The following is a 20,691-nucleotide window of genomic DNA, read 5'->3' as shown; positions in this document are numbered from 1 at the left end:
CTTCATGTGCCATTTCTTTTTTTTTTTTTTTTTTTTTTTGTCTTTTTGTTGTTGTTGTTGTTGCTGCTATTTCTTGGGCCGCTCCCGCGGCATATGGAGGTTCCCAGGCTAGGGGTTGAATCGGAGCTGTAGCCACCGGCCTACGCCAGAGCCACAGCAACGCAGGATCCGAGCCGCGTCTGCAACCTACACCACAGCTCACGGCAACGCCGGATCGTTAACCCACTGAGCAAGGGCAGGGACCGAACCCGCAACCTCATGGTTCCTAGTCGGATTCGTTAACCACTGCGCCACGACGGGAACTCCATGTGCCATTTCTTACATAGGGCTCACAGCCTTTCTCCTAGGAAGCTACATTCGGGAGGTTCCATATGCCCCAGAGGCATGACCTCGATTTAGGTTTGAATGAAAAATTCTCAGCAGTAACAGCATTACAGTGAAACTCATCAATGATGTCTATGTTTAAAACACTAAGGTGTACCATTCAAAGCAACTGCATTCTGGATCAGATTTTCAATTAGAATCATGTGGATGCCTAGGAGAAAGGTTAATTAGTAAAGATTAATTATAATTGTCAGAAGCAATGCTATTCTGCCTTTTCATAGATAAAAGGAAATATGCTTATTAACCCACAAGAAGTAGGAATGTGTAAGATACCAAAAACCCCCTAGCTACACTTTTGCTTATAAGAATGTGATGGGCGGATATCTCTTCAATTTCAGAGAGAAAAAGCAGACACCGAAAATCTTCGGCTCTTTGAAGGGCTCCAGTCCTAACTCAAGAGAAGAATTACTCACCATTCTGCAGCTCAAGGTAGACAGCCAATAAGATAGCTTCAGGGGGCACCTCTTTAGGATGGATCATCGAGGCCGCCTTTGCTCAAAACAAAAAAAGAGACCCATGAAACACCAACAGCTTAAGATAAAACTCCAAGTAGTACCAAAGAGTCTGCCTAGGAGTTCCCATCGTGGCTCAGAAGAAATTAATTGAGTGGTATCCATGAGGATGTAGGTTCGATCCCTGGCCTCCCTCCGTGGGTTAAGGACCTGGCGTTGCAGTGAGCTGTGATGTAGGTAGCAGATGCAGATCCTGCGTTGCTGTGCTGCGGCGCAGGCCGGCAGCTACAGCTCCAATTCAGCCCTTAGTCTGGGAACCTCCATATGCCGAGGGTGCAACCCTAAAAAGACCCCCCAAAAAAAAAAAAAAAAAAGTCTGCCTAGCAATGACAAGTTAGCAAACTCATTCAAGCTCACTGGGACACTACAGTTCTGCGTGGATGGCCCTCAGCTATCTTTGTTTTGATCCCTCCTAGTTACACTAGACATGTGATTGATTTTTAGTTAAATATTTCTCTTCCCCTGCCTCATCCATAATGAATTCTTCATAGAAGAAAGCTTTCCTTCACTCCTAGTTTTCACCTGCTTGGGGTTCTTCTCCCTCTTGGCTGTACTTGGTTTTGAGATGGGTGATCAGACACTCCTGATTCTACACTCTGGTCACCTGTCTGAATCTGCATGTCTTTTTGTTTTCCTAAGTAACAATTCAGTCCTGTAAGCTGCAAGTTCCCAATGTCAAGAATAAGAATTCAAACTTAAAAGGCTGGAAATATTTAAAAAAATACACCGTTAAGCATGTCTGATGTCTCCATTCTTAAGACATGAGACAGTACAATTTAGTCACATAAAATAATTTACTTGTTTAAGCAGATGTTGTCCTTTCCTAGATCTGAGAGCACAGAGCACCAGCCATCAGTTTCCCTCTGATTTAGTCCTGCTCTGGTCAAAGGTGCTGAGATTTCAGGTGTACTCCCTCAGACAGGGGCCCTCTGGGCTGCGGCCTCTTTCTCACCTTTCCACCAACTGCTGTTTCCCCATCCAGGTTCAGGAGCTCAGGCTTCCAGACCGTTTTGCCACTTCCCTTCCTCTGATCATAAAGTGTCCTTTATATTTATTGACTAGAGGTGGGTGTGAAGACAGGGCAGGGATTTACCCTGATAATAAACAAGCATGCAACTAACTAACAATAATCCAAACAGGTTTACTAACTATAAGGGAGAGAGGAAAGTGAATGTCCTATGAACCCAAGAAGAGTTTCTTCAAATGGAGAGCTTTGGGGTGAGGAATGCCCGGCCCGTCCTCACATGGTGAGTATCTGAGAGGCAGCAGGTGGGAGGATGGTACTGCAGGCTTTGTGAACGTGGGAGACATCGGGGGACCAGAAATGTGCTCAAGGTCGGGTCCTGGCAGCACCAGGAGAAAGCTTAGACTAGAGGGTGTTCTTGTCCAGAGCACATGCTCCCAATGTGCATGAATGAAGCAGAGAGCTTTGTTTTCCTCCTACCACATCACTGGGGTCTAACAACTCAGCTCAGAAAATGAGAGTTTATACTTCCATCCTAGCTTTATACAGGCAAGACCACCTTTACATCACTTTTGGGGTACTGAAATCTCCACTTCCCCTCAAATGGTTAGTTAACAGATCATTTACTGCTCTTTGCACTGACCACAATCTGCAGCTTTTCCTAGGATACAAGAATTCATGGCAACAGCTTTATGAGAGAATGATATTTTGCTTTTCAGAACGGCCAGTATTGGGCATGCAACCTCAGAAACATCTACTTGGAGCCCTTTCCAAACTCTTCACACACCACCGTTCAGCACCCCCAGGCACAGTGGCCTCCCAATTAACACAAGTCCATTGGATTAACCTAAAAACCAAGAGACCAAAACAAAACCGCCTTCAGACTCCAAACCAGGCCTGCTCCCCTCTGTCTCTCCCAGTGTGGCTGCTGCTGTGGCCTCCTGCTCTGCAATAACCTGAGCTGGACGGTATGCACTGCAACCTTACTTCTAAACCCTGTGTGCTGCAGTCACCAGGGGCCATGGGCACGTCTAAAAGGCTGCTCAATGCCCCAGCCTCGCCTCAGAGATCCATGGAACATTTTCACCCTTCCCATTTTAACTCCTGAGCTAAAGTCCTAGATAATAGCAAACATGTTCCCTGGATAGATCATCACTTTTCTGATTTTCGATCAGAAATGCAGCTGCCACTAAACTGACCAACATCACTCGTGCTTATTTTGCACATGGTAAATCTCTACTTCTAGACACAAGGTCACCTTCTTAGGTGTCTGAGGAAGGACGTTTTGAGAATCCACCTTATCTCTTGAGAATAGGCTTAATTTCACTTTCAATTACTCTGGCAGACCCTAATGTGTCACTGGTGAATACATCATTTGGCACAAACTTTCTCTGATCTTGCAACTCCCTTTTTAGGAATACACCTCCTAAGTGGATGGTCCATGGGGGCAAAGTTGAAGCATGTCCACTTACTGGCTGTTTTATTCTCTTGGCTTAGCCCAGAATTAAGGGTGTCGGATTAATATCCTTCTGAGGAGGTACCCCTTTCCAATTCTGTGAAATTCCTCTGAGGCTGCCAAGGGTACCTGTTGCCTTACTCCAGGCTTGGGGTCTCTGCCCAAGACCAGTTCAGGGATCGGCCGAGGCCCACTTAGAATCTTCCTTGGGACCTACTGAGAAATACTCTCTCAGTTGTGGAGGCCAGAAGTCCATGGCAGTTACACACAGCCAGGAACCTTCTTTATTGTGTGAGGAATTTCTTTGGTACTGGGTTTTGTGAACCCTTCTAAGAGGTGTATTTGTATTTTAACTTTTTATTTATTTATTTATTTATTTAATTTTTGTCTTTTTAGGGCCACACCCAAGGCATATGGAAATTCCCAAGCTAGGGGTAGAATCAGTGTAGCTGCCAGTCTACACCATAGCCACAGCAATGCCAGATCTGAGCCATGTCTGCAACCTACACCACAGCTCACAGCAATGCTGGATCCTTTACCCACTGATGAGGCCAGAGATCGAAACTGTGTCCTCAAGGATGCTAGTCAGATTGTTTCTATTGAGCCACAATGCGAACTCTGCATTTTAACTTTTTGAATGGACAGAGATTCATACTATTCAAAACTAAAAAGTATATGCTATCCAGTGAATAGTGTCCTGTTTCAGTGCTTCAGCTACACAGCACTTGTCCTGCCACCCCTGCAGCCAATGTCAGCAGTTTCTGGTGTTTCTGTTCAGAGATCGTTTGTTTTTTTTTTTTGTTTTTTGTTTTTTTTTGCCTTTTCTAGGGCCGCAACTGCGGCATATGGAGGTTCCCAGGCTAGGGGTATAATTGGAGCTGTAGCCACAGGCCTACGCCAGAGCCACAGCAATGCAGGATCCGAGCCGCGTCTGCGACCTACACCACAGCTCATGGCAACACCGGATCCTTAACCCACTGAGCGAGGCCAGGGATCAAACCTGCAACCTCATGGTTCCTAGTCGGATTCGTTAACCACTGAGCCATGAAGGGAACTCCCAGAGATCTCTTATGCATATACAGGATTATACGTTTGGCATCTTGTTCTTTCCACTTAATATATCTTGGATGTGTTATCATTTTAGTACACAGTGCCTACAGCTGCACAGCTGCATCATGTTCGACTATACGGCCATACCACTATGGATTTAAGTGATCCTTTTTTTTCTTTTGGCCGTGCCCTCAGCATGTGGCAGTTACCGGGCCAGGGATGGAACACAAGCTGCTGCAGTGACACCAGATCCTTAACCTGCCACGCCATAAGGGAACTCCTAAGTGATCCCTTATTTAGATGGTTTCCAATCTTTTGAAATTTTAATGACTCAAATCACCAAAAAAATTCTCCATTAACTGCCAAGGTGCATTTGCAACAACAATCAGTCGCTTACCTTGTGAGAATACATTTGGAAGAGTAATATTCCAGTGTGTAATAGACCGACCAGAAGCCTCAAACAAAATAACAAAGCCCATATATTCCAAACCTTCTGTGGTTGCTTCACAATATGGTTTGGCACCAGCCCAGCCTCACCTGGTGCAGACACTTCCGGGCTTTGTCATATTCGCTCCTCAGGCAGTAGGCGCTGCCCAGGTTGAACAGCATCACGGTCCGAGCTGAGTTGACAGAACTGGGGTAGCACTGAGGGGCCCGCTTCCCAGCTGGGAAGGAGACCAGACACACAGGTGAGGGCAAGGGAGCAACCCACTCTAGCCACCCAGAGGAGCTACAGAATCAGCCTAGCACTACTCCTTGGGCTGACGAAGGAAGGGCATGGAGTGTTAAGTCTTTGGGAAGCAGGCCAAGCTATTCGAGTCTTTACAAAACTTTGTACTTACAAGATTCCATTGCTTCATTTTCACCTTTGTCTGATCCTACAAAGACAGGAACATAAATCTGACGGGGCAGGACAACAGAGTATATTTTCTAAAAACCTCATTTGCTTTAGGAAATGGAAACCTAATATTAAAGAAATCTGTCAGAGTATTTCCTGTTCACAGAGTGGAGGTGCTATTAGACATCAGAAGGCTACTCCCCACCAGCACTCTACACCTGAGAAATAACCCTCAATAAAGTGAATGCTAGTGTAACTCCCTCAAAAACTTAGCCCACGGAGTTTTCTTGTGGCTCAGTGGGTTAAGAATCTGGTGTCACTGCAGCTAGCTTGGGTCACTGCTGTGGCATGGGTTCCATCCATGGCCTGGGAATGTACGCATGCCCCAGGTACAGCCAAAAACAAAAACTTAGCCCTGATTTACAACTTTTTTTTTTTCTCTTTATGGCTGCACTAGTGTCATATGCAAAGTCCCAGGCCAGGCATCGAATCCGGGCCACAACTGGGGCAATGCCAGATCCTTTAACCCCCTGTGCCAGGCCGAGGACTGAACCTGCACCTCTGCAGTGACCAGATTTTTAATTCACTGTGCCACAGCAGGAATCACCCCCTCTCCCCCAGTTTTTTGGCTGTGCCCATGGCATGCAGAAGTTTCCAGGGCTAGGGACTGAAATTGCATCATAGCAGTGAAAATGTTGGATCCTTAACTGCTAGGCCACCAGGGAATTCCTAAAACTTTTTTTTTTTTCCAGGGCCGCAGGTGCGGCAAGCTAAGGGTCAAATCAGAGTTACAGCTGCCGGCCTGTGCCGCAGCGACAAGGGGTCCAAGCCATGTCTGCAACTTACATCTTAGCTCATGGCAATGCCAGATCCTCAACCCACTGAGCCAAGGCCAGGGACTGAACCTGCACCCTCAATGATACTAGTCGGATTCGTAACCACTAAGCCACAACAAGAACTCCTAAAACTGATTTCTGAGTGCAATACTTTTACTCTCTCCTGGATAGTGGGATCCCTCTGAAGAGAAAAATGTAATATAAGAATCAAAATGAATTGTTCTTACATGATGAGCCTTTCAAAAGTCAGAACATAGGCCATGTGATAATCTACTCAGCAAACCAATCAGTACCAAGGAAGTTCAGCCAAAAATGTAGATTGCCGACCTAAAACTTCCTTCCCTTTACAACCTTGCCCTTAAATTTCCACACATCCTGAGTTATAACAGAAAGGGAGCAGAAGTGGTGTCCTTATTAACCTTGGTCCTGCTCATTTGAAGAGATCCCTAAGGAGACATCAGTAACATTTTCTGGGTTCAAGTGAGTAATAGCATCAGATATTCTGTCCAGAGAGATGAGGGCTTCTGCAGCATATAAATGGCCCAAAAACCTACAAAACAAAACAAATAGATTCTAAACTGAAAGAATCATCACAAAAATACCCAATGTATAGTAAAATCTGGTGGATGGGTGTTTCATACATTGCAAGTCTTTGAATTGAAATCTCAGTTTATAATGGACTGATTAAGGGTCACTTAAATTTATCTCTTTAAAAATATCCTTTTTTTTGGTCTTTCTGTCTTTTTAGGGCTACACCTGAGGCATATGGAGGTTCCCAGGCTAGGAGGTGAACTGGAGTGACAGCTGCCAGCCTACACCACAGCCACAGCAACACAGGATCTGAGCCGCATCTGTGACCTACACTACAGCTCACAGCAACACTGGATCCCTGACCCACTGAGAAACGCCAGCAATCAAACCTCATGGACACTATTTGGATTCATCTCCACTGCATAACAATGGGAACTCCCAGAACTATTTCTTTATTAAGCAATTTCTTTCTTCTAACTAGCAGCAGTTGTAAAAAACCTTTTATTTTGCTTCCCTACTAAATACCCGAACAGAAATGACAATTAAAAAAAAAAATTAACTTCAAATATATTTTGAAATAAGGTATTTTAAAAATTTCATTAAAGCAGTATCTAAAGTCATATCTAAAAGCCAATAATCATAAAACACAAAGACGCAAATTCAAAAAACTATTTCAAATTGTTTTCTATTTACTTTTTTTTTTTTTTTTTTGGCCTTTTTTGTCTTTTTTTAGGGCTGCACCCTCGGCATACGGAGTTTCCCAGACTAGGAGTCCAGTCGGAGCTGTAGCTGCTGGCCTACGCCACAACCACAGCAACTCGGGATCCGAGCTGTGTCTGTGACCTACACCACAGCTCACGGCAACGATGGATCCTTAACCCACTGATCAAGGCCAGGGATCGAACCCACGACCTCATGGTTCCTAGCCTGATTTGTTTCTGCTGTGCCACGAAGGGAACTCCTGTTTATTTACTTTCAAAAAAAAAATTGTTTTTTTTTTTTGGACATGCCCACGGCATGTGGAAGTTCCTGGAACAGGGATCAAACCCATGACAAAAATCTAACCAGAACCACAGCGGTGACAATGCCGGATCCTTAACCTGCTGTGCCATAAGTGAACTCCTTAAAATTCTTATTTCTACTTTAATTGTATCCCTCAAAGCAGATTTATCATTTTGCCCAAACTCCTTTGTGTGGGTCTCCCTGAGGACTTGGCTTGTTTTGTGGTAAGACACTCATCAGACCCAGCTCTGGACTTTACAGAGTCCAAAGTTTCTGCCTCCTCCGCTGCACAGCAAATGCCATTTCCATTAACCCCTGAGGTGCAACAACTAAAAAAAATTTCACTACCAAACACACAATTATCTAGAGTTCCCTGGTGGCCTAGCAATTAAAGACCATTGTCACTGCAGTGGCTCTGATTGGATCCCTGGCCTGGGAATTTCTGCATACCTTGGGCTTGGGCAAAACAAAACAAAAATAAACAAAACTTCGCACAATTACCAAATTAAGAAACTTGTTGTGGAGTTCCCATTGTGGCCCAGTGGTAATGAATCCAACTAGTATCCACAAGGATATGAGTTTGATCCCTGGCCTTGATCAGTGGGTCAGGGATCCAGTGTTGCTGTGAGCTGTGGTGCAGGTCACAGACTCGGCTCAGAATCCTAGTTGCTGTGGCTGTGGTGTAGGCTGGCAGCTGTAGCTCCAATTCGACCCCAAGCCTGGGAACTTCCATACGCTGCGGGTGTGGCCCTGAAAAGCAAAAAAACAAAGAAAGAAAACAGAAACTTTCGCTTTCCTGAAGATATATATTCCACTGGGGGAGTAAAAAGAAGCAATATGCACCACAAACTAACAGAAACACTCCAAACAAAACCAACCAGGGACAGTTAGGACAACTCACACTTACTTCAGAGATCCTGACAGCTTGGGCTGCTGAAGAAGTTTATCTGCGTGATTCAAAGCCATAAGGTTATCACCCAAAGCCAGAGCCACATAAGCACTGCAGGCAAGGATGGAACATCTGGAACACAAAAGGGAAGAGCTGAAAACCGGACTTAGAAAATGAAAATGATGATATTTGTTAAATAGGAAAGAAAGCCCTAATTATAGCTGTGTGAACACCACAAAAGGAGAGAGAAAGCTACAATACTTAGGGTAAGAATACAAATGACATATAAAGCTACCATCTGAGAGTCAGTTGAGCTATTTACCTAATCTTTAGCTTCCACCCCATCTCCAACAAAATAACCAAATGGAATTACAATACAAATTTTGACTGTAAAAAAATAATGTAGTTAATGGCCTAGTGAGAACTTACTTCCACAGACAATTCCTTTAACAACCTAGAAATAAAGCAACAGAAGCACATTTCCGACTTTGCTAAGGAACACAATTAACTTACTAAAAAATCCATTTAGTTCTGCTTACTGTAAGGTGTCCTCCGAAACTATTAAAATATCTGCAGGTCTTGCTAAGCAATAGAATCAAGAGTAACTAAAAAAAATTTCATTCATATAGGTACTATTATCCTAAATGAAAATTCAAGGAGAGAAAAAAAACAGGGTGAATAAATACATTATGAAGATAAAAAATTTAAGTTACATTGATTTTGCTAAATTCAGTTGGAAACCTAAATTTCTGTTTGGTTTTCTACTTAAAGAGCAATCATTTAAAACAGGTCTAGCTAAAGACTTGACACTAATAGATCATTTGAATGTTAAACAACCACTCCACAAAGCAGTCTTAAAAACAAACCCCTGTCAAATAGAAGGGAGGTCTGAATGGCCAACCACAAATGATCTCAGATATAGGGTTTTGAATTACGTTCAGAAACTACAATACACATGTATATCATAAAGTGCATTTGGATTGAAATTTAAGTCTAAGGAAGACTGTAGCCATCTAGCATCACAGAGTTTTCTTATACTCTGAAAACCTCTGACTAGAAATGCCTGTCTAGTAAAAACACAGCTGGGCAAATTCAGAAGTAGCCTGTTTCCTCCTTACTGGCTCATTCCTGGTTGCTGGGACCTCAGAAAATTATCTTTAAAGGAAAAGTAGCCCCTCAACTTCTAACAGCGCAGAAAACTAGAATGAAAAATTAATAAATAAAATAATTAGGAGTTCCCAATGTGGTGCAGCGGGTTAAGACCCAGTGCTGCCTCTGAGGTGGCATAGGTTCCACCCCCAGCCCCAGGCAGTGGGCTAAGGATCTGGCATTGCCACAAGGCACAGGTCATAGCTGCTGCTTGGATTCATTACCTGGCTTGGGAACTCCCATATGCAATGGGTGAGGAAAAAAACAGAGTTCCCCTTGTGGCTCAGTGGGTTAAGGACCCAATCTCCTCACTGTGAGGATGCAGGTTCGATCCTGGCCTTGCTCAGTGGATTAAGGATCTGGCCATGTGGGCTGCAGCTGCAGCTCTTACTCAACCCCTGGCCTGGGAACTTCTATATGTGACAGGTGCTTCCATAAAAAGAAAAAATAATAAAAAGTGGAGTTCCCTTGTGGCTTAGTAGGTTAAGGATCTGGCACTGTCACTGCTGTGGTGCAGGTTTGATCCCCTGGCCTGGGAACTTCCACATGCCATGGGCATGGCCAAAAAAAAAAAAAAAAAAAGAAAAAGAAAAAGAAAAAAAGTAGATTGGCACAAGGAAATTGAAACTTATGGCTTTAGGTTATCATAAGGGCTGGAAGACTGCCCAAGCTGTTAGATACAAGCTGTTAGACAGTCTCAAGGTTAGAGTGTGTGTTGAGTCAGGACTCACATTTAATGATGAGGACCCCAGTTCACCCCTCTTCCCATCCTATCACACTGCTTCTCTGAGTCTTGTGATTTAAGACTCGACTGCCCTAAATAAATAGAATAAAATAAAACAGAAATGGGGTTCTCTTGTGGCAAGGTGGGTTAAGGATCTGGCGTTGTCACTGCAGCAGCTTGGGTTGCCACTATGATGTGGGTTCCATCTCCAGCCCAAGAGCTTTCACATGCTGTGGGTGAGGCCAAAAAAACTAGAAAGAAACGATGACATGAGTTTTCTAATGCCTACATAACTATGCACACATATGTAATCTAACCTGTTTTTTTTTTTTTTTAAAGGAACAGAACTTAATTGAAACAGTACAAGTTTAAATTTTGTTACTGAGCACATTATGTAATTTAAAATATGAACACTATTCATGGAAGAGAGTATTTTTGGGGGGGGGTGCACACTCAGCATGTGGAAGTTCCTGAGCCAGGGATTCAACCTGAGTCACAGCTGCAACCAGACCACAGCAGTGACAATGCTGGATCCCCAACTCGCTGAGCCAGAAGGGAACTCCAGGAGGGAGTAATTTAAGAGCAGACAAGTGGTGTCATTACAAAGGGAATTTCCTGTCACCCACCCCACCTCCAACGTGTCTCCAAGATCTGTCTTCACTAGCAAGGCTACCCTGTGGTCATACCCCGAGGGCAGGGGTGGATGAACTCAGACCTGAGGGCCCAAAGAAGGGAGGTTATCTCTGATTTTCTGCAGCCCTTCAGTGGTTGGGTGTATGTGGTGAGATTAGGTTGACTTAATATCCTCTTTTGGTTTATTTGTAGTTCTATTTTTAATTTAATTAATTTATTTATTTTGTAGTTTATTTATTTATTTATTTTTAAGGGCCGCACCTGAGGCATATGGAGGTTCCCAGGAAAGGCAGAGGGGGGTCAATCAGAGCTACAGCTGCCAACCTATGCCACAGCCACAGCAATGTGGGATCCCAGCTGCATCTGCAACCTACACTGTAGTTCAGGGCAACACCAGATCCTTAACCCACTGAACAAGGCCAGTGATCAAACCTGCATTCTATGGTTACTAGTTAGGTTCATTACCACTGAGCCACAAGGGGAAGTTAGAAAAAGAATGATTTTTAAAGGCCTAGGTCTCCAGAGGTCCAAGATCACCATCAGCTCAGGGTCAACGTGAATAAAAAAATTAAAATGTCACAAAATTTAATATCCAATGGGATTCTGCTATATAGCACAGGGAACTATATATCTAATCACTTGTGGTGGAATATGATGGAGGATAATGTGAGAATGTATATATACACATGACTGGGTCACTTCACTGTACAGCAGAAACTGACAGAACATTGTAAATCAATCATAATGAAAAATTTAAAAGAAAAATTTAATATTCATTTTCATCTGTGATTTTGCCAAAGGCCAGGGCAAAGCATTAGCTCCTTAAAAGCAGAAGCCTGGGAGCTCCCTGGTGGCTCAGTAGGTTAAGGAATCTGGCGTTGACTCTGTCTGTGGTGGTTCGGGTTTGAACCCGGCCCAGTACAGTGAGTGGGTTAAGGATCTGGCATTGCTGCAGCTGTGGTGAAGATCGAAGCTGCAGCTCAGATTTGACCTCTGGCCTGGGAACTTTGATAAACTCTGGGTGCAGGGTGGGGGTTGGAGGGAAGCAAAAGCCTGCATCTTTTGTTTCTTACACAAAGACTTCAGCAGTTTTTCAGCATCTGCAGTGGGTGTTCAATAGGTAATCACTTAAGACCACCACCTTCAGTGTTTTAGACTTACTGCCTCAGGCACCCAGACTTTAACCTGTCCTGCCGGCAGGCCACCTTGCTGACAAAACCAACTCCCTCACAGCTCCCAAACACAGGGGAGTCATCCTGCAGGCTCTGGATCCTAGAGTCCAGGACAGCCCTCACCTCAGGCATGCTTGCTGGGAAAAGCCTGCCCTGGCCTCTCCTGACAGTAGGGGGCTATTACCGCTCCAGCCCACTGTCAAGCCCACTTTGGGTCCAGAAATCAGTCATGTAAGATTTGCAGCAGGATTCTATATTCCAAACCATAATTATGTATAAGGAAAAATCTGTTTTCCTTAGCTTTTACTTCTTTCCTAAGATACCATACCAAATTACAAGAGGGTGAAACATTCTAATAATAAAATAAACTTCCTATGAAAAAGTACTTAAACATGTGAATGCAAAACTTTTGGGCTGGCATTCTGATTAAGTCATCAGATTAAGCAAGTTTCACTGCACAAAACAAAAACTAACATTTATGTTCCTCTTTTCAGAGGCCTTCCAGGCCATCCTAACTAGTCTCTCACCGCCCTCACTCACCCTCTTCCTCTTAGAAAGTAACACTCCGCTCTGCATAATTCCTGCAGACTAGTCACACGAGAAACATGCACAGTTCTATCTATTAAGCCTCTGGAGAAATCACTTTACTTTTGATAGCTGCTACTTAAAATACTGATGACCCCCCCCCCCCACAATCTGCCCCACTACTTCCTTGAGTCACTGTCCAATCTGCTTTACCAACCACTCAGTGGATCTGACAGTTCATCAGACTGGAAGAACTATACCTCAAGGGAAGGGACACACCAGCTTCTCCCCCCTGTGGGGGATCTGACACAACCCCACACTCTCCTCCACAAGCTGAAGCTGGCTGTAGGTCCACAGAGCACCAACCCTCGGAAAAGAAAAGAACAAGAAAGATGAAGAAGAAAGAAAGAAGACCAGTGGGGGTAAAATTTTCCTTAAAGGACCAAACTATAGTAATGAGCTACATAAGACCGGGCATTAAAATCTGTTGGGCCATGTATTCTGTGAGTAAAATGAATCTATGTCAAATGCCTGAAAGAGCTTAATCCATATCAAATGAGGCTAAAATGAGGGTAAATTCAGTTACCACTTGTCAAAGGAAAACAAATTCACAAAGCAACCTCAAGGCAAATGTTATTTTAAAAATTGGCTCAGAAAATCCTGTAGGATCTCCTGTTGTGGCTCAGTGGGTCACGGATCCAGCATTGCTATAAGCTGTGATGTAGGTTGCAGACGTGGCTCAGATCCCATGTGGCTGTGGCTGTGGCATAGGCTGGCAGCTGTAGCTCTGATTCAACCCCTAGCCTGGGAACTTCCATATGCTGCATGTGTGACCCTAAAAAGCAATTCCCCCCCCCAAAGAAACCCCCTCAAAACCCAACATGTAAAGATTTCTTCTAAAAGAAGGATTATGGTATGGAATTTTAAAATTTAAAAAATATATATTTCAAGCTGTTTCATTTACTTACAACAGTCTAGAAAATGTTAAACTTGTCAACTTCCAAATCTTAAAAAAATTTAAGTTAAATAAGTTTTTCAAGTCATACCTTCTGTAAGCATTTTACTTCCTAATAACAGTTCTGTGCAAAAAGAATAGGAGTTCCCGTCGTGGTGCAGTGGTTAACGAATCCGACAAGGAACCATGAGGCTGCGGGTTCAATCCCTGGCCTTGCTCAGTGGGTTAAGGATCTGGCGTTGCCGTGAGCTGTGATGTAGGTTGCAGACGCGGCTTGGATCCGATGTTGCTATATGGCTCTGGCTGGTGGCTACAGCTTCGATTCGACCCTTAACCTGGGAACCTCCATATGCTGCGGGAGCCGCCCAAGAAAAGGCAGAAAGACCAAAAAAGAAAAAAGAATCTTACTGTCAAACACACCCCAAGTCCAACACTAATAGAAGCTCAATTCAAAGAAGCTGAAGTTTTCTTCTTTAACCAAAAATAACCTTTCAAGGAACCCAGTCCTACCCCAAGCAGCAAATAAAATGCAAGTCACAGACACAGAGTTTTATTCATGGACAGGACCTTAAGATTGCTCAATGCAACTTGCTTCTTTGACAAGAGGAAAGAAAGGTCCCAAACAGTTAAATGATTTGTTCAATGCCAGTAGGAGCCCTGTGTGGTCTCTCAAGAGTGGGAGACCACTGAAGAATTATTGTAACCCTGGCTTGTAATCAGTCTGATCACCAGTATACCTAAATGGGGTCCTAGGACTCAGATGTGAATTCTGCCGGCGTGAACACAAGGTGCTGATGAGGTGAAGAATATGTCATACAGGCAGGTTCCCTCTTTGGTAGACTATATTAGATGAACAAGTTTTAGTAGGATCACTATCTTTTTTTTGGCCCTGCCTGTGGAATATGGAAATTCCTGGGCCAGGGATTAAACCCATGTGACAATGCTGGATCCTTAACCTGCTGAGTTACTAGGGAACTCCATTCATTTACAAGACTGAAATGGGGCTGGGTCTCTAGCAAGAATAATATGAGATTCAAAAGATAATTAGCCATAACCCTGTTTTAGGTATGAGCTACAACAGAATAACTTGGCTAAGACCAAGAGAAATATGATTCCTAAAGTACACTAAAACTGCCTGTAATATTTATGTTATCAACCATTTGCTTGACTCATCTTCTTCCATAAACACTGGGCCATGGGAGGTCCCTTTTAACTGAATGGGAAATAATTCACTGAATGTCACATCAAAGTCCAAAAGTACTAATTAAGGCTCCATAATTTATATTTGTGAAATAACTGGGCCTAATTAATTCTGGTCTGAACATTTCTTTTTATCCATTTTGAGCCTCTTATTAAAAAAAAAAAAAGACAAACTGAAATTTCATTTTTATTTTGTATGCTGTGATTTTAATTTCTTTCTCCCCCTCCCCCACTTTTTCCTTATGGCCATGCCTGTGGCATATGGAAGTTCCTGCGTCAGGGATCAAACGGGAACTCCCCGATTTTACTTTCTTATACAGATGTTTGCAATGTTGGCCCCAACATTATGTCCTACCCTTTTCCAGTTCCGTTATACTCTTTTCCAGGTTCTAGAGAAGCCTCCAATTTAGTTTTAGAAATTAAAAGTTAGCTAATATCACAATCTCAGAATGAATAACAAAAATGTCCTAGAGTTCCCATTGTGGCTCAGTGGGTTACGAACCCAACAAGTATCTATGAGGATGCAGGATCAATCCCCGGCCTCAATCAGTGGGTTAAGGATCCAGTGTTGCCCTGAGTTCAGGTGTAGGTCGCAGATGCAGCTGGAATCCCACACTGCTGTGGCCGGCAGCTGTAGCTGTGATTTGACCCCTAGCCTGGGAACTTCCATATGCTGCACCTGTGGTCCTAAAAATAAATAAACATTTCTCTAAAGGAAGAGATACAAATGCCCAATAAGCACAGGAAAAGATTCTCGATATCATCAGTCTTCAGGGGAATGCAAATCAAAACCACAATGTGGTAACACTTCATACCCACTACTGTGGATAATCAAAAGGGGGAAAAACAAGTTTTGGTGAGGATGTGAAGAAACTGCAACCCCCATACACTGTGGATGGAGTTGCAAAATGGCGCAGCCACTTAACCAAATAGTCTGATAATTCCTCAAATGATTTAAGTTACTATAGGGCCCAGCCATTCTACTTCTAGGTATATACATCCAGGAAAAATAAACATATGTCTACACAGAAAATTGTGTATGAATGGTTATAGCAGCATTATTCTTTTTTTCTTCTTCTTCTTTGGCCGCCCTGCAATACATGGAATCCGATGGCCAGGGATCAGATCCAAGTTGCAGTTGCTACCTATGTTGCAGCAACGCTGCAACCAGTGTGCCGGGCTGGGGATCGAACCTGTGTCCCTGTGCTCCAGAGATGCTGCTGATCCTGTTGCACCACAGCCAAAACTCTAAACAGCATTATCCTTAATAGCCTAAAGATGGAAACAATCTAAATGTCTATCAATGAAAGAATGGATAAACAAATGTGGTATATCCATACAATAGAATATCATTCAGCAATAAAAAGGAATGAAGTACTGATACAGGCTACGACTTGGATGAACCATGAAAACATTATCCTAAGTGAAAGAAGCCAGCCATAAAAGCTCACATATTATATGATCCTAGTCATAGGAAAGTCCAGAACAGGCAAATCCAGAACAGGTGATAAAAATATTCTAAAATTGACTGTAGTGAGGATTGCACGATGCTGTGAATATAATAAAAAACACTGGATTGCATACTTTAAAATGGGTGAATTGTACAGTATGTATAGTCTATCTCAATAAAGCTGTTTAAAAATATAAGGTTATTAGAGTTACTGCTGCAACACAAAGGATTAAGGATCCAGTGTTGTTTCTGCAGCAGCTAGGGTCATTGCTGAGGCATGACTTCGTTCCCCAGACCTGCACAGTGGGTTAAGAACCTAGCCACAGGTCACAGCTGTGGCTCAGATTTGGTCCCTGCCATAGGTGTGACCTCCCCCCCAAAAAAGAAAAAATGTATTAAAAGTACATCATTATGACCAATCACTGTATAAGAAAAACAATACTGGAGAGTTCCTAATGTGGTACAGGAATTGGATCTGTCTGCAGTTCCAGGACACAGCTTTGATACTTGGCCTGGCACAGTGGGCTAAAGGATCTGGCACTGCCATAGCCGTGGCACAAGTTGCAGCTGTGGCTTAGATCTGATCCCTGGCCTGGGAGCTACATGTGCAACGGGATGGCCAAAAAAGAAAATCATTATCTCCCAATTACATGTAACTTTAATATTTATTTACTTATTATTTATTTTGTCTGTGACTTTAATATTTAAATCAAAGCATATGGATAAAATATCAACCCTGCACATGCCTCTACATTCTAAGATTCAGTAAGACATTAGGCCTTTTGTTTTCTTTTTTTGCCCCCTTTTCTTTATTTTGGCTGCGTCTATGGCATGTGAAAGTTCTTGGGACAGGGATGGAACCCATGCCACAGCTGTAACCAGAACCACAGCAGTGACAACACTGGATTGCCAACCTGCTGCACCACAAGGGAACTCCAAGCCCTTTTAAAAACAAAGGTTTTTGTTTTTTGCTTTTTAGGGCCATACCTGTGGCACATGGAAGTTCTCAGGTTAGGGGTCAAATAGAAGTTGCAGCTGCCCGCCTACACCACAGCCACAGAAACTTGGGATCCGAGCTGAGAATGCAACCTACACCACAGCTCATGGCAAAGCCGGATCCTTAACCCACTGAACAAGGCAGGGATCAATCTGCATCCTCATGGACAGTAGTCGGGTTCGTTACCACTGAGTCACGATGGGAACTCCTTAAAGACAAACCTTTTTGAAGAGATATTCTGCTAAATTTTGTGGCATGTGAGAAAAGTGGCGAAGTAATGATATTACACACTCAGAGAAATCACGTATGAAGAAATACAAACACTTCAAACATTTTTAACTTCTTAGAGCAGCATTATTCAACAGAAATATAATTGGGGAGTTCCCGTCGTGGCGCAGTGGTTAACGAATCAGACTAGGAACCATGAGGTTGCGGGTTCGATCCCTGCCCTTGCTCAGTGGGTTAACGATCCGGCGTTGCCGTGAGCTGTGGTGTAGGTTGCAGACGCGGCTCGGATCCCGCGTTGCTGTGGCTCTGGCGTAGGCCAGTGGCTACAGCTCCGATTCAGCCCCTAGCCTGGGAACCTCCATATGCCGCGGGAGCGGCCCAAGAAATAGCAACAACAACAACAACAACAACAACAAAAAAAAAAGACAAAAGACAAAAGACAAAGTCAAAAAGACAAAAAAAAAAAAAAAAAAAAAAAAAAAAAAAAAAAAAAAGATAGAAATTGATTAAAAAAAAAAAAAAAAAAAAAGAAATATAATTGGAGCCATGAGTATAATCTTAGATTTTCCAGTAGACACATTAAAAAAAAAAGCAGAAAAAGGGGCATCCCCTTGTGGTTCAGTGAACTGAGAATCTTGCGTTGTCAGCGCTGTGACATGGATTTGATTACTGCCCCAGGAACTAGGAACTTCCCCATGCCTAGAGCCTGGCCAAAAAAAAAAAAAAAAAGCTGGGAGTTTCCGCAGTAGCACAGCAGGTTAAGGATCTGGTATTGTAGCAGCTGTGGCATAGGCTGTAGCTGAGGATCGGATTCGATCCCTGGCCCGGGAACTTCCCTATGCCATAGGTGTAGCCAAAAAAACAAAAACAAAAACAAAAAAACCCCAGCAGAAACAGGTTAAATTAATTAATTGTAATATATTTAAATTAATCCAATATATCCAAAATATCATTTTAACATATAGTCAATATGAACATTTTACATCTTCTTTTAAAGGTTTGAAATACAGTGTGTATCATACATCTAATCTAAACAGTGTACCTTTCACCAGACATAGCGCATGTGCTCAAGGGCCGCATATAATGAGTGGCTCAGGTCCTGGACACTGAAGCCTTAGGGTCAAAGGAATACATGTTAAATACAAGAAGAAGGGTTTTTGTGGTTGTTAAGATACCAAATTTTCCACGTCAGGTCACACCATAAGTGATATGTAAGAGTAATTGATGGATTATTAGTGGTTAAATTATATTTCGCCAAAGAATATATTTAAAATTATATGAATTTGAAATTTTTCAAAATGCCTTTAAAATTTTAAGTTAGCTTTATTTTTATAAATTAAAATACAGCAGGAGTTCCCATCGTGGCCCAGTGGTTAACAAATCTGACTAGGAGCCATGAGGTTGCGGGTTCAATTCCTGGCCTCACTCAGTGGGTTAAGGATCCGGCATTGCTGTGAGCTGTGGTGTAGGTTGCAGACGCTGCTCGGATTCCTCGTTGCTGTGGCTCTGGTGTAGGCTGGCGGCTATAGCTCCGATTAGACCCCTAGCCTGGGAACCTCCATATACCACGGGAGTGGCCCTAGGAAAGACAAAAAAATAAAATAAAATAAATAAAAATACAGCATTTTAAAAAAGGGAATATTAGCACCTGAAGGACACTGTAGACTATTTTTATTTTTCAGCCGCGCCTGTGGCTACGGAAGTTGCTGAGCCAGGGAGTCGGATCTAAGCTGCAGCCTCGACCAATGCCACAGCTGCGACAATGCCAGATCCTTAACCTACTGTGCTGGGCTGGGGACTGAACCCATACCTCAGCAGTGACCCGAACTGCTGCAGAGACAATGCCAGATCCTTAATCCACTATGCCACAATGGGAACTCCTAAAATACATCATTTTAAGTGCACAGATGAGTTTCAGTATATACCTGTAACCACCACCTAATTAAGGTAGAGAATATTTCTTTCACCCCAGCAAGATTACTTCCAGTCAATTCCCCAACCACTACACCAACTCCTTTTTTACTATACTAATTTCTAAAAACATAAATTAGTTTAGTATAGGTTTGCCTGTCATATAAATGGTATAAATGGAATCATCATACAGTACATACCTTATACTGAGTTAAAAGAAACACAAAATGTTTTGAGATTCCTATCATGCTGATTTTTGTATCAGTAACTTGTTCCTTTTTATAGCTGAGTAGTATTCTAATACACAGAGTGGACTGCAACTTAGTTATCCAGTTTCCCACTGATGCACACTTAAGCTGCTTCTAGTTTTTGTCTACCATGAATAAAGCTTTTTTTTTCTTTACCACTGCATGCAGCAATTTGATGTGGGACCTCAGTACCTAGACTGGGGACTAAACTCAGGCCAAAGCAGTCAAAGTGCTAAGTCCTGACCACTAGACCACCAGGGAATTCTTGCTGCTATGAAATTCTTACATGGACAAGTTTCACTTCTCTTAGACAAAATCTAGAAATGGAATCACCTTTTATTTAAAAAATTTGGAGTTCCCACTGTGGTAATGAACCTGACTAGTGTCCATGAGGATGTGGGTTCGATCCCTGGCCTCGCTCAGTGGGTTAAGGATCTGGTGTTGCTATGAGCTGTGGTGTAGGTCACAGACGTGGTTTGGATCTGGTGTTGCTGTGGTGTAGGCCAGCAGCTGCAGCTCTAATTTGACCCCTAGCCTGGGAACATCCATATGCCACAAGTGTGGCCTTAAAAAAAAAAAAAAAAAAAAAAGGGCAAATAATTAACGTTATAGCATTTATTTAACTCAAGGCTGCAGAGTATGTGTGTGTGTGTGTTTTCTTCTGTTAGCTGAATGAAATTGATGGCTTTGCAGAGCTTTTGGGTTCAAAAACTGAAGCAACATCCTTTTTTTTCTTTTTTCTTTTTCAGGTACCCATGGCATATGGAACTTCCCAGGCTAGGGGTCAAATTGGAGCTGCCGCCGCTGGCCTAGGCCACAGCCACAAATGTGGATCCAAGATACATCTGTGATGTACACCGAAGCTTGCGGCAACGCCAGATCCTTAGCCCACTGAGGGAGGCCAGAGATCGAACCCATGTCCTCATGGATGCTAGTCGGATTCGTTAACCACGAAGCCACGATAGAAACTTGAGAAGCAATATTCTAACAGTGTCAATATATACATGCCTTTCTTGATCCACTATATCAGTATCTCT

The 20,691-nt window shown here is 43.0% G+C and overlaps 1 protein-coding gene across 8 annotated transcripts in view; it reads right to left on the bottom strand.

The window, feature by feature from the left end:
* CNOT10 (CCR4-NOT transcription complex subunit 10) overlaps positions 1-20,691 on the bottom strand; it is an 86,351-nt gene that overhangs the window by 6,113 nt on the left and 59,547 nt on the right. For 4 of the 8 annotated variants that reach the window (XM_021071543.1, XM_021071544.1, XM_021071548.1 and 1 more), the window contains 5 exons: positions 8,481-8,615; positions 6,460-6,590; positions 5,209-5,244; positions 4,904-5,031; positions 798-873 (listed from right to left, as the gene is read on the bottom strand). In XM_021071543.1, the coding sequence (XP_020927202.1) occupies positions 798-873; positions 4,904-5,031; positions 5,209-5,244; positions 6,460-6,590; positions 8,481-8,615 (506 nt within the window). The remainder of the gene's footprint in view (positions 1-797; positions 874-4,903; positions 5,032-5,208; positions 5,245-6,459; positions 6,591-8,480; positions 8,616-20,691) is intronic. The other 4 variants (XM_021071546.1, XM_021071545.1, XM_021071549.1 and 1 more) reach the window with 1 other exon arrangement.

Source organism: Sus scrofa, chromosome 13, assembly GCF_000003025.6.
Source record: "Sus scrofa isolate TJ Tabasco breed Duroc chromosome 13, Sscrofa11.1, whole genome shotgun sequence".
In the NCBI taxonomy this organism is placed as follows: Eukaryota; Metazoa; Chordata; class Mammalia; order Artiodactyla; family Suidae; genus Sus; species Sus scrofa.
The sequence above is the reverse complement of the archived record's forward strand: the minus strand, read 5'-3'. Positions and strand labels throughout refer to the sequence as shown.